At 43.7% G+C, this 12,201-nt stretch overlaps 1 protein-coding gene across 4 annotated transcripts; it reads right to left on the bottom strand.

Annotated features, from left to right (window-relative positions):
- Window positions 1–3,419: 3,419 nt before the first annotated feature.
- Window positions 3,420–11,936, bottom strand: KLF4 (KLF transcription factor 4). Of its 4 annotated transcripts, XM_028712756.2 has the most exons (5): window positions 11,406–11,936; window positions 11,097–11,217; window positions 8,203–9,148; window positions 7,945–8,109; window positions 3,420–5,055 (listed from the first exon to the last, which is right to left on the bottom strand). In XM_028712756.2, the coding sequence occupies exons 1-5, from the start codon at window positions 11,408–11,410 to the stop codon at window positions 4,880–4,882; spliced, it is 1,413 nt and encodes a 470-aa protein (XP_028568589.2). In that variant the 5' UTR covers window positions 11,411–11,936; the 3' UTR covers window positions 3,420–4,879. The 4 variants fall into 4 exon arrangements, with proteins under 4 accessions (XP_028568589.2, XP_077777114.1, XP_028568588.2 ...); XM_077920988.1 differs by having other exon boundaries at window positions 7,945–9,145; XM_028712755.2 differs by having other exon boundaries at window positions 7,945–9,148.
- Between the last annotated feature and the right edge of the window lie 265 nt (window positions 11,937–12,201).

Here is a 12,201-nt window from a genome sequence, read left to right on the forward strand (position 1 = left end):
CATAATAGAACAGGTGGCTAACACAGTATGTTATTTTTAGCTACACCTGCCTTTTCAAATTACAACTGCTTGTGTGGATATTTTCCCCCCGTGCCTGAAGACCTCCTAAAAAACAAGATCTCCCTACGAAGGGTTGTCTTACACGCATTAAGGAGTGTTAGCTGGCATTGGCCCAAAACAATGTGCTGCAGCTTTTTTTCCTAAAAAAACCAACAAAACAAAGTTTAAAGGCACAATGAAATAATTAAAATATTGAACTTCTTGGATTTGCGTTTCATTTTTAACAAAGTCACACTCTTTAAGTGGGAAGTAGCTTTTGGCATGAGGGGGAGGAACAAAAACACAGCGAAGCGTTGTTTTAAGATTGGTGGAAATGCAATAAAAATACTTTTCGTCAAATACAAAGCTACGGCAGAATACAACAGCCAGAAAATAATGCACATGTCGTTTGCGTTAACAAACATCTGTCTCCAGATTTATTTATTTTTTTTGAAAAAAAGACTAAGAAAACAATCCACTTCAATGTATGAGCAAGAATCCTCTTGCACTTCACAGCAGCCACAGAGATAAGTATCTTGTTCCCTAACAGTGCATTCAAACTAGTTTCTCTACCCAACCGGATTTGAAGAGACCACCATCTTACTTTGCTTCATGAAATTATTTAAATGTCTTGCTGCATTCTATGCTGACATGTTTATCTTTCAGTAAATGAAGTGGGTCTGCAGATTTGATAGCTCCCTGCATGATGTTTTCAGAGAGACAGCAAGATACCTACCATAAGCTCCGCTTCCTGTCACGAACTTGACCAAGGGAGAAAGTGGGTTCAGACTTCAAAACCCTGCTCATTTAAATGTGTTTGGGTAACTCTTTCTCTGTGTTCAACCTATTTCACAGAACCTTTGTGAGGATAAAAGGCCATGGATAGGGCTTCCATATATTTGGGGTTTATTCTGGACACATCTGGTAATTGCTCAGAAAAATGGCATCCATCAGATTTTTGCTAAATCAGCAAAATGCCTGCGAAAACCCAGATGTATGGCAAGTTGAGCTATTTTTATTTTTAAAAATATTTTTAAAAATCAAAGAAATGCCCCAATCTTTTTGGGAGCGCAACAACCCTCAACAACAACAACAACAACAACAAACACAACAACAACAACAACTGGGGGGGGAGGGAGCTCAACAACTCTGTCCCAATTTTCACTCTTGGGAAGATGGCAACCCTAGAGGTTCAGAAATGGGTGAGGAGCTGAAGGTATAAAAAGTTTTGAACCAGAGAAGGCAGGGTCCAAATTATCAGGAAGAGAAAGCAGCTCTGAGAGTCCTCCTTAGTTTGGGCTAAGGCAGATAGTTGAGTGGTTTCCCACAAAGCAGCCAATAACTGCAAGAGCCAAAGGGGTGCAGGAGCGTGTTTATTGGATCGGAAGAAGAAAAGGTGCAAAGACTTACAAATCATGCCCATTGGGACCCTTCGACTGCAGTATGAACCCCAAATCCTTCAGACTGATAGACAAAAGGTATAGGACCCCTGGACGGTTAAGTCCAGTCAAAGGCGACTGTGGTTGCGGCACTCATCTCCCTTTCAGGCCTAGGGAGCCGGTGTTTGTCCGCAGACAGCTTTCCGGGTCATGTGGCTAGCATGACTAAACTGCTTCTGGCACAACGGAGGATCATGGCATCATGTGCCAGAGCGCATGGAAACGCTGTTTACCTTCTTGCTGCAGTGGTTCCTATTTATCTACTTGCACTGGCCTGCTTTCGAACTGCTAGGTCGGCAGGAGCTGGGACTGAGCAATAGGAGCTCACCCCGTCGCGGGGATTCGAACCGCCAACCTTCCGATCGGCAAGCCCAAGAGGCTCAGTGGTTTAGACCACAGCGCCACCTGCATCCCTATTGATAGACAATAGCAGTGTAACACAGGTTGAGGAATCTCTTTCCCCTTCTGTTACCGTACTTCAGATGGGCTGCCACCTCTGGCTCCAATTCGAAACACATTTATAAGGATGGAAGCCCCATTTCTAAGGAAACATGGATAGGATTGCACCATGGACACCAGCTAATATGCACCCTAGTCCACAGTCAGCTACATAGGTTGGGATGAAACGTACTAAGATACTTACAAACTGACATACTGTTCTGCAAATAATCTCTCTGCTTCAAATCACCATCTTTAGCCACAAAGCTTATGCCTACCGTTCTCTCATACTGACCTATTTCACAAGTTAGTGAGACAAGGGTAAAATGAGATAACCCCGAGTTTCTGAGCAGGGCAGAGAAGCAAGTACTCAAATGAATCTTGGGGTGGGGTGGGGGAATGAGTTTTCCTGAATAATCTCACTTTAATGCACTTACCTGTTTACTGTGATGACTAACAATTTCTAAGAAATATATATATATATATATCCAAAGCTTTTCTCCAACCTCTGATGTAAAGATGTATTCAAGGCAAAAGACACTGCACAAGGGAACACAACAAGTATTTTCAAATCCAAATTTACTTACGGGGGAGGGAGGTGCCGTGAAATTCGGCCAAGTGAATAATATTCAAATAAAATGTAAATGTCAAACAGTGAATACGGCATTCCTGAGGTATGCTTGATATTAAGTTTCTACTTATTCTTGCTTTATCAGCAACTAGGAAATATGATCTGAAATTCGCGGTGAAATGAATTGCCGCTTGTATATACTTGTAAGGTAGAAAGGCAACAGCCTATAGCAGATTTAAAGGTTAGAAAAGGCTTTTTAATGGCAACATAGTGTGGGCCTGATCCCATTTATAATCCTGAAAACAAGTCTTAAATTTGCCAAGATCTTTCTTAGGATGTAGTACAACATAGGGACTAAGAGATCAAGTCATGGAGGCAGGAAAATACCTGCTTCAGATCTTTCCCCTAACACATATTATAGGTGGTAGCCTCAAGCCAGACATTTTATTCAGCTCCCAATCAGCAAGATGCTTTACAGGGTTATCACTGAGGAATGGCGTACACAAATCAAACACTTTACTCAAAGTGCTAAGCAATATTTTTACCTTGGAACTACCAGCCAACTTGATCTATTGAACTGACCAGCCAACAGGCCTATTGATCTCATTTTCTGCCTCTGCTTTAATTATTTGGTTGGATTATCAGTATTAAAGATACCCAAGTTAAGCATCTCTGGTTCTCCAGGGTTAAACTAATGGTCAGGATTGTTTTAAGGAAACAATATGGGGGGAAATGAAGCCAGTATTATCCATAATAATTATCCACTGAATTTCGACCTAGAGTAATTTCCTTTAGGAGTAAGCTTCATTGAACTCAACAGGGGTTGTATAAGAATAAACATGCATAGAGCTAGATAGTAAGCACTACTGTTCTTTAAAACACTGATTAAATGCAGCTCTTTAAATGCAACATGATTCAGAAAGAAAAGGCACTCAGATAAAATAGGTTTATTTAAAAGTTATTTTCAGCAAAAATGAATATGCAAAATACGAACTCTGACAAAATGTTCATTTTTCACTTCATAGTTTACAAATATACAAAATAGAAGTCTCCTTAAATTTATATTACATATTTATTATGTAAAGAACCATATAGAAAAAAAATATTTGTTCTGCTTAAGGCATATTTGGGAATAAACCATTGTACAAATTATTGCACATTGAAACCACAGTGCATTACAGACTGTCTGCATAGAAGATTAAAAGAGAGACAAACACAAATAAGCCAGGTTTATCAACCCGACTTAGGTCATCATTAACTGTAGATCGGAAGACAAACGTATTTCCTTGTCAAATATGCAGCAGTTGAGAACTTTGGCATTTTTTGGTACCTTAAGAACCAAAAGTCATTCAGCACCATGAAAATAGACTTTAAACCATAACTCTGTACCTGAATTTCTTCTTCCTCATTTGACATAGTTTAGTAATGGCTTTTTTTTTGTTTTAAGGAAAAAGAAATTGCAAGACTACAACATGTTTACAATATTGCATTGAAAATAAATCTTAAGGGAATTTAGGGCGAAGACAGACATAGCATTTAAAGAGAAGTCACAGTGGACTCTTCAGCCATGGTGTGAGCCAACCTCCCCCCCCCCCACTCCTCTTCCCCCACTTTGCACAACATTCATCCTCTGTGAAGTTAAATGGTGAGGTTTGGTGTCAGTTTTGTCCCTTTCCCCCCACATTCCTTGCTTTAAAAATAAAATAAAGGTAAGTGCAAGTTGTACCTTCACACACTCTCTCTTCTCCTTAAAAAAAAATGAAAGTTTTAGAACTGTTACAAAATTGCTTGAGGAATTTGGGTGGTGGGCAAAGAAAAAAAAGAGAGAGAGAGAGAGAGGTCTCTGAAGTCACAAGCGCAATAGCCGAACAGCATTAGCTTTTGTGGCAACCTTGCACAAACATGTTTTTTGGACTTCAACCTTGGCAAAGTAGGGGGGGGGAGTCATTTAGATTGAATGAGATGAAGGAACTGCCAAAGCTGAACAGCCCCCGCCGCTCTACAACGCTACAACTGTCTTCACCCATCATCTCCCTACGTAATCTCCCATTCTCCCCACCCTCAACAGTTTCGTTTTAACCCTGATATCCTTGACTTCCAGTCAATCCTTGGCATTCTGTAGTCCAGAAAGATTCAAGTCAGATTTTTCAATAAAAAAAATAATGGAATGATGATACAAGATCCAGTCATTTTCCCCCTATAAAAGTTCCACAATTGTCTCGTCTTTTCTTTATTGTCCGTTCATTTCCACGCTTTCTTTTTGGAAAGACCTCGCTGGGGTTCTTTGTAGTGCTTTAAAGTGGAGTTCTCCCCTCTGGCGGAAGACAGTCTTTTGTGCTGTCAAATACTGAATCTCTCATGGCAGTAAAGGAAAAAGTTCACCACGTCCTGTTTAAAAGTGTCTTTTCATATGCAAGGCAAGGTGGTCAGACCTGGAAAACGCTCTGTCACACCTCTGGCACTGGAATGGGCGGTGCCCCGTGTGTTTTCTGTAGTGACGCGTGAGTTCATCAGAGCGGGCGAATTTCCAGCCACAACCTTCCCAGTCACAGTGATAGGGCTTCTCACCTTGAGAAATAAAGAACCATATCAATTACTTCTGTATCCTTCACAGATATAGGTGCATCATACAATTCAATAAATATAAGTTTGTTCCAGCAATCACAGTTACAGACCGTTTCCCCTATGATCAGACTATTGTCATTATAGCTTCACATTAGCCGCTATATCTGAACAAATTAGAAAAGGAAAAAATCTCATGCTTATTTATTCAGCTGGCGAGACAATAGTTTTCTTCCCCCAAAATGCTGAAGGTGGTATAAGAAGCATTTTCCGTGGTGTGCGAACACCTATCCCTCAATCATTCCTCTTCAACAGTTCTGCAGGTTGTCTAAAAACTTGTACAACCCGTTTGACCAAGAACAGTGGCATAAAACAAACAGGTTGCAAATAATGTACCCACATACCTAGCCACCTGTGGCTAATAAGAATTGCCTCTGGGTAACGAAGCTGGAAAACTTTGCAAAACTTTGCTGTTGTTTTTCTTTTGATCACAAATGACTAGGCAAGCAAAAATATCTGTGGACTAGTATTATTAAACTAGTTTGCAAAGCTGGTGTTCACTACAGGTAATAATGCCTCACTTGTACCACCAATTCTCGCACACTAACATCTGTCACCAGCCTACATAAAATGAGGACATATCTAGAAGCATAAACATCTAAGGGACATTTTTTCCAATGATTGCTTGGCAGTATGTTAAATCACAATACTTTGTTTCTCGAGCTCTTCCTTGACTGTTTCCAAAATTAATGTTGCATGTAAGTATTCAGACTACAAAGGAAACCTGCACCCATTCAGGTAAGCTTAGCAATCAAACTCTTGTTACAACCACACTTTTCAGGGAACTAAAGAAAACGACGGAAAGCTATTTGCAGCCCCTTCACTGTCAAACTTAACAAACACCTTCCTTTTTATATATATAATCAAACCAAGAACTTATGTGGAAATTGACATCAATCAGAAGTTCCTCTGAAAGTCAATGTTCTTAAGCAGTTTGGAGATACTGAAACAGTGTTGTTCATGCTGACAGTGCCCTAACTTTATTCTTTATACCCTAGCTTTAGTATTTTAAATCATGCTTGTAAGTCACTTTGAGTCAATTTTATGAGTAATACAACTAATCATTGTTGTTGATGATGCTAATAATAATAATAATAATAATAATAATAATAATAATAATAATACTTGTACACAAGTGAAAGCGCCACTTAAATCAGTGAATCTGTTTCCAGGTATATATGTTAAAAACTAGGCTGTTAGCACTATTAACACGTTACAAGGCAGTCCTAAACTTGCTTATTCAGAGCTAAGCCTGTCTTCAATGAACTAACAGGTTACCTGCTATACTTTTACTCAAAACACCCATTTTTTTCTTAAGAGTCTAATTATTATTAATTAGAAAAGATGTTCAAGTTCTGGCAAATTTAATTGAAAAACAAATACTGACATTCAAAGAATATTTACTCACAATTAAGTCCCTCTGGGGGACTTAATTTCCAAGTGAACGCGTTAAGCAGCAAGGTAAATTATTGTGAGTAAAAAATTATTTCATAGTAAGATGAACATATAAACTTCAGCAGCAAGAACTAAGTCTGTTGGTTATTTTTATCACTTTATATGGCTGGCTGGAAAATCCAGAACTGGATGTTTTCCGAAGCTAATTAACCAAGTCTGTTGCTAACTGGCAGCCGTTTTATACAACAGAATTGAGGAGAAATTAAATATAACAGTTTGTGGGAGGGCTGCCCTGCTTCCCCTGAAGTCAAAACAGTCTCAAATTAGAAGTTGGTCTCCAAGATCATAGCCAATCAGCTAACATTTGTTGATTTAGAGAAAATCGAAATGAGACTAAGCTCTTTAACCAGAAGCAACAAGTCCAACAAAATAAATGAATTATGGCTATTTGCAATTTCCATTCCCCCAAAAGAAACACCTCAGTGGCGTTATCAGCATAAACATGCTTAATTCACTCTGGACTTCTAGCTACCTTGTAATTAGCTAGCCACATGGCCAGAGTCAGTCAAGAAAATCTTGCACGTCTGCAAAACAATTCCTTTGCTGTGGCTGAATCATTCAGAGACATTTTAACGAACTCCTCCGATCTGTAAGCAAAGCCATATATTTAATGGCTCCCGCTATTTCAATTCTTATCTTGGATGCAGCCACAGATATGCATATTTTAATACACTGGTGGAATGAAACTATTTAAAATGGATACCACAAAGGTACCCCACCAAAAAAGAAAGAAAAGAATACGGTTGAGGGGGGTGTTGTTGCTCAGGGTGTGTATCCTCATCCTGCTTTTGCCTCTGTTAGACAGGTTGGCAGGTTTTATTATTTCCAAAACCACCAAAACCTATTTAGCTAGAGTGTGAGAAAAGATGTATACATGGGTACACGAGAATGATGATTCTCTCAGACTGATGGAGATGCAGGAGTTTAAGGGCGCAATTAGCACAGCAGCTCACTTACAAGGCACAGTGGGATACTTCTGAGCGAACATGGATGGGATTGCACAGCAAGGCAGTTAAAAAGAGGAATGAATGAGGCATCGCTACATATAGCACATACAGACTCCTTTTTTGTGTGTCCCAACATCATATCACCAAACAAGTTTCACAAGCTTTTGGAAGACTTGCAAAACCGGTGCACGGAGTTAACAGCGGGGCAAATGCATATGGCACCACAGGCAAACATGCCTTTTTCATACAAACGCCAGCTCTCTGAAAAACCTCTTTCCAGCCACATACAACAACCCTACTATGTTGGGTGGGGTGGGGTGTGCAAAAACAAAACAAAACAAAAACCTTTACACAGCTGATGTTGGGCTATAGAGATTTGCTTTTGAGATAAGGGATGCCTGGGACCTTGGCAGTACAGTTGAGCAGGGCTTACCTGTATGGGTCCGAAGGTGTGCTTTGAGGTGTGAGCTCTTTGTGTACGTTTTGCCGCAACCCGCATAGTCGCATGTGTGTGTGGCGGTCCTTTTCCTGGGCCATGACCGCCGCCCCCTCTTCGGCTTGGTCTCTTCGGCGAGGCAGCTCCCAGAAGGCATCAGCTCTAGAGGTGAAGAGGGCGGAGTCAGCATCATCCCTTGTACCAAGCGAGGCATATTTACAGGCTCTCCAAAAACATTTAGATAGTGAGACTGACCTTGATACTGGAGCGCGCTTGGTGGCAGCTGCTCTGGGAGAAAAGGAGGGTATCCCGGGCCAGGGTGGTAGCCTGGAGGAAGCGGCAGAGCTGGGTGACTTAAGCCCTGTGGGGAGGGGTGACAGTCTCTGCTGTTCATCAGCTCCTCTGGAGTCAAGGGAGGGTTAGTCCTGCTAGGCAGTGGGCGCCCCAAGGGAAAATCGTGTTGCTGCGCCCTCTGAGTATTCCCGTGGGATTGGCCAATGGTGCAAGAAGGGGCAGCCTCCTGCTTGATTTTTTGGCACATCCTAGGCACGTGGTTATAAATAGGAGGCTGCACGGGTCCATCTGAACAAGGGGAGGTTGCAGCAGCTGGGTTGTTCTTGCTGCTAACACTGATGTGGTTGTTGTACTCCCCCATGTTCACGGTGGCTTTCACCACAAATTTGCCATGCAGGCTGCCCAGTGGGGATGGCTGCTGCTGCTGCTGTTGTTGCTGCTGCTGCATATAAACTGGGTCCAGATCTGGCCTCATCAGCTCAGCTACAAATCCACCAGAAGGGGACACGTCGTTGATATCAGCCAGGTTGAACGGGGCAGCCGGGGCCTGCTCCCTGTTGTACAGCATAGCTCCCCCTCCTCCGGTGTGATCGCCCCTTTGCAGTTGGTAGGTGAAGTCGCAAGTGGTAACTGTTGGGCAGTTGCTGCTCGTGACGGCGGGCGAGGGGCCAGGAGCGGTGCTTACTACTGCTGCGGCAGCAGCCGTGGGTTGCTCCTGGGGCATCAGGGAGTTGGAGAGGATGAAGTCAAAGTCCAGAAGCTCGTTCAACTCCTCCGTCTCCCGCCTTGACATAGCCCCACTGCTGCTGTTTGTGGTGCTGCTTTCCAGCTCAGAAGAGAGGTCGTAAGGCCGTCCTGTAAACACAGAGGGAATCCGCTTGAGGTGAGAGAGCTCCTCCCGCCACTTCTGTGGGCAGAAAAAGAAAGGGGGGGAAACGGTGTTGGTAAAGAGGGAGAAAACAGTGCTGGTGAAAGCACACTGAACTTTCGAGTTTCGCAAAGCAGGAAAGGTATAGGAAAACCTAGGCATGAGCAAAACATGGCGACCACCAAAACAGGGGGAGAAGTCTTTCACAGACAACTCTTTGGGACACAACTGAGTTGCCACAACACAACAAGGGACAGTCCTCTGCTGATTGAAGTGAACCTGTCAGTCTGTTCAAAGCAGTGGTCGCATGGCCCAATGCAAGCAGCTGCAGAATGGCAGGACTGAAACGAAACCCTGGAAATTGTCAGTCAAGCCCCGATTGTATCATGTGTTGAAAATACTTAAATAACACACACTGCAGGAGGGGGGAATAAATTGGGAGTCTCTTGACTTCTGATATATGTGCTTTTAAGGCAAACTACGCAATTGTCAAGTCACGACATGTTGCAGAGAACTTTCATTTTCCCTCTCCATTCTGTGCTACATGATGTGTGTGTGGTTTTTTGGGGGGGACACTGTAATATTAATTTACGGGTTCAAAGGATTGTCAGGACTTTTACTGTAAAGCCTAAAGTTGCAAGGTTTAGATGGAACAATTTTTTAAGTCTTTAACTTTCCAACTGTCTGTTCAAAAACTTGCCTGCAAAAAGTTACAAGACATGGTGATAAAATTAAAGGCACCAGTTAGCAAATTTATGTGTTTTTATGTGACTATACCTAAGTTTATGTAGAGTCACATATATGCCCTTATAATCAAGTTACATTTACCTACTTATTAGTAAAGCAACGTTTTAGACACTACTGAGAAACAATGAGTTTACATGACTAAAAAAGGAGAAGGTATCGTGTGGCTTTCTGCTGTTGTAAAGGAGCACAAAAATACAAATCAACAAAAACTGCACGCACAATGTTAATCAGATTGCCTGCATTTGATATTAAACACATGTAGGCGTTTTCTAAAGCAGCATGCATTATACAACAGCAGCTGCAGGTACAAGCCATCAGCTTGAGAGAAGAGAACAAAAAGTTAACCTAAGCACATGAGTAGGTGTGCATATTTCCCAAGGCTGCCCATGTATTAAAACATATGTATCCACACCCATGATTCTGGGTTGCGATACACTGCATATTTCAGCTTATTTACTGCAGCACAGATCTGGTAAAGCAGATCTATCTATCCCAGTTTCTGTCTCCCCCTGCCATCCCACATTACAGACTGAACTTCAGGGAGCAGCTACGCCCCTGCAGAAGGTAAGAGCATTTTCCTCAATTGTGCCTACATGCATTCTGAGGGTCTAGGGAACAACAGAGCAAAAAAGTACTGTAGTCAGATGAAAGTGCTGCTTTTTTAAAAAAAGAAAAAGGTGGGGATCATATCCCCGCAGCTGCTGTTAGAATATACATTTACATTGCAACACACACACACACACACCATGTGTATGTTTCCACAATTGTAAAGGGTGGAATAGCTCCCTTTTCATAAACCCTCACCGTGGTTTTATCGAACAAGACTGGGATTTTGTTTTTTTTAAGATGTCTCATTCAAACTCTGTTGAGACCTGATCAACTTCCACATTCCATCCTATTATAGGAATCTCCTCCATCGTCTAACATCCCACCCCAGCACCAAATGCTTTAGCTTTAAAGAAAAAAGAATATGATAGTGGGGCTCAAACCCATCAAGAAGCACCACCGTAACATGGAATCCCATTCCACCAGTACAGGAGCTTGAGGGATTCTTTGATTCAGTGTTTCTTTGCTGGAAGAAATGCACTCCACACCTGTGCCGAAGGTCATTCTCATGTCCCATTAAAAGCAAAAACGCAGGTTCTGGGGGAGCTGAGCTCCTCCAGGACTAGTCTGATCCCTGAGTAACCCCCCCCCGTCAGCATTCACACGCAACTGCCCTGCCCGGTTGTGTACTCACGTTGCTGGCACCTGCTTGCCTCAAGGCTTTCTCCCTGCCGGCCGTGCCCGCTGCGAAGGTGGCGATGGAAGGGAGGAGGGTGCCGCTGAGAGCCATGTCAAACTCGCCGTGGGGCGGCTGCCTGCGGAAACGTCAGAAGGGAGAAGGGTGAAATAAACCGGCGAAGCCCTGGGTTCATCCACAGACAGAACGCAATCAAAGAAAAAATTATCCAAGTTCGGTTCTGGCATGCTCAAAGTTCAGATCCAAGCATCCTCGAAGGGAAGAAGGGGGGTAGAAAAAAATGGAAAAAGGGGAAACATCACCCACCTCATTAACGTGCCAAGGGCCGGTGCTTGGTCGGAGGTCAGAAGTATGGAATTATTAGTGTGATATAGATATATAGATATATGTATTTATATATACTGCAACGGGATGTTGTTAACTTTTGTCCTTTGGGTTGCAAAAAAAAAGCAAACCAGAAACTTAAAAATTTATATAAAAAAATTAAAAAGCCGAAGGGCGAGCTTTTGCTGGTGGCTTCTCCTACGATGAGGAGCAGCCCCGCCACGGAGCTGCTCCAGCAGATTGCAGCGCGGGCAGCGGCTGGAAGAAGGCGCGAGACGGTTCCCGGGGATTCCCTGCTGGCGCCGCTGCCATGAGGGGAGTCCGGGAGTCTCCCGCAGCCACCGCCGCACGTCCCTGGCTGGCTGGCTGGCTGGGCTAACTGACGGGCGGGGCCGGCGCGCTGCCTCGGTCTCTCTCTCTCTCTTTTCCCCCGTCACGCGCTCAGGCTTCTCCGCTCCTCCCGCCGCCGCCGCCGCTCCTTTCGCCGACCGCGGCCTTTGCGAACTGTCAAGCCGCGCGCCCGCCTCAGGCTGACTTATAAACTCTCCCGCCCGCCCCGCCCACCTCCGCGGGAGCCACGCCCACCACCACCTCCACCCCCGAGAGGCGGGGCTGGGGCATCGCGTCGCTACGGGCGACGGGAGAAAACAACAAACTTTACTCTCCCGTCCAGCACGTGGGGGCGGCGGGAGGGAGGGAGAGAGCAAAGGGATGGGCCGTGACGTCAGCAGAGCAGCTGGTTGGCAGCTCGCGCCCGGCGCTGACGCCAGCGAGGAGG

The sequence above is a fragment of the Podarcis muralis genome, chromosome 17 (genome assembly GCF_964188315.1).
Source record: "Podarcis muralis chromosome 17, rPodMur119.hap1.1, whole genome shotgun sequence".
In the NCBI taxonomy this organism is placed as follows: domain Eukaryota; kingdom Metazoa; phylum Chordata; class Lepidosauria; order Squamata; family Lacertidae; genus Podarcis; species Podarcis muralis.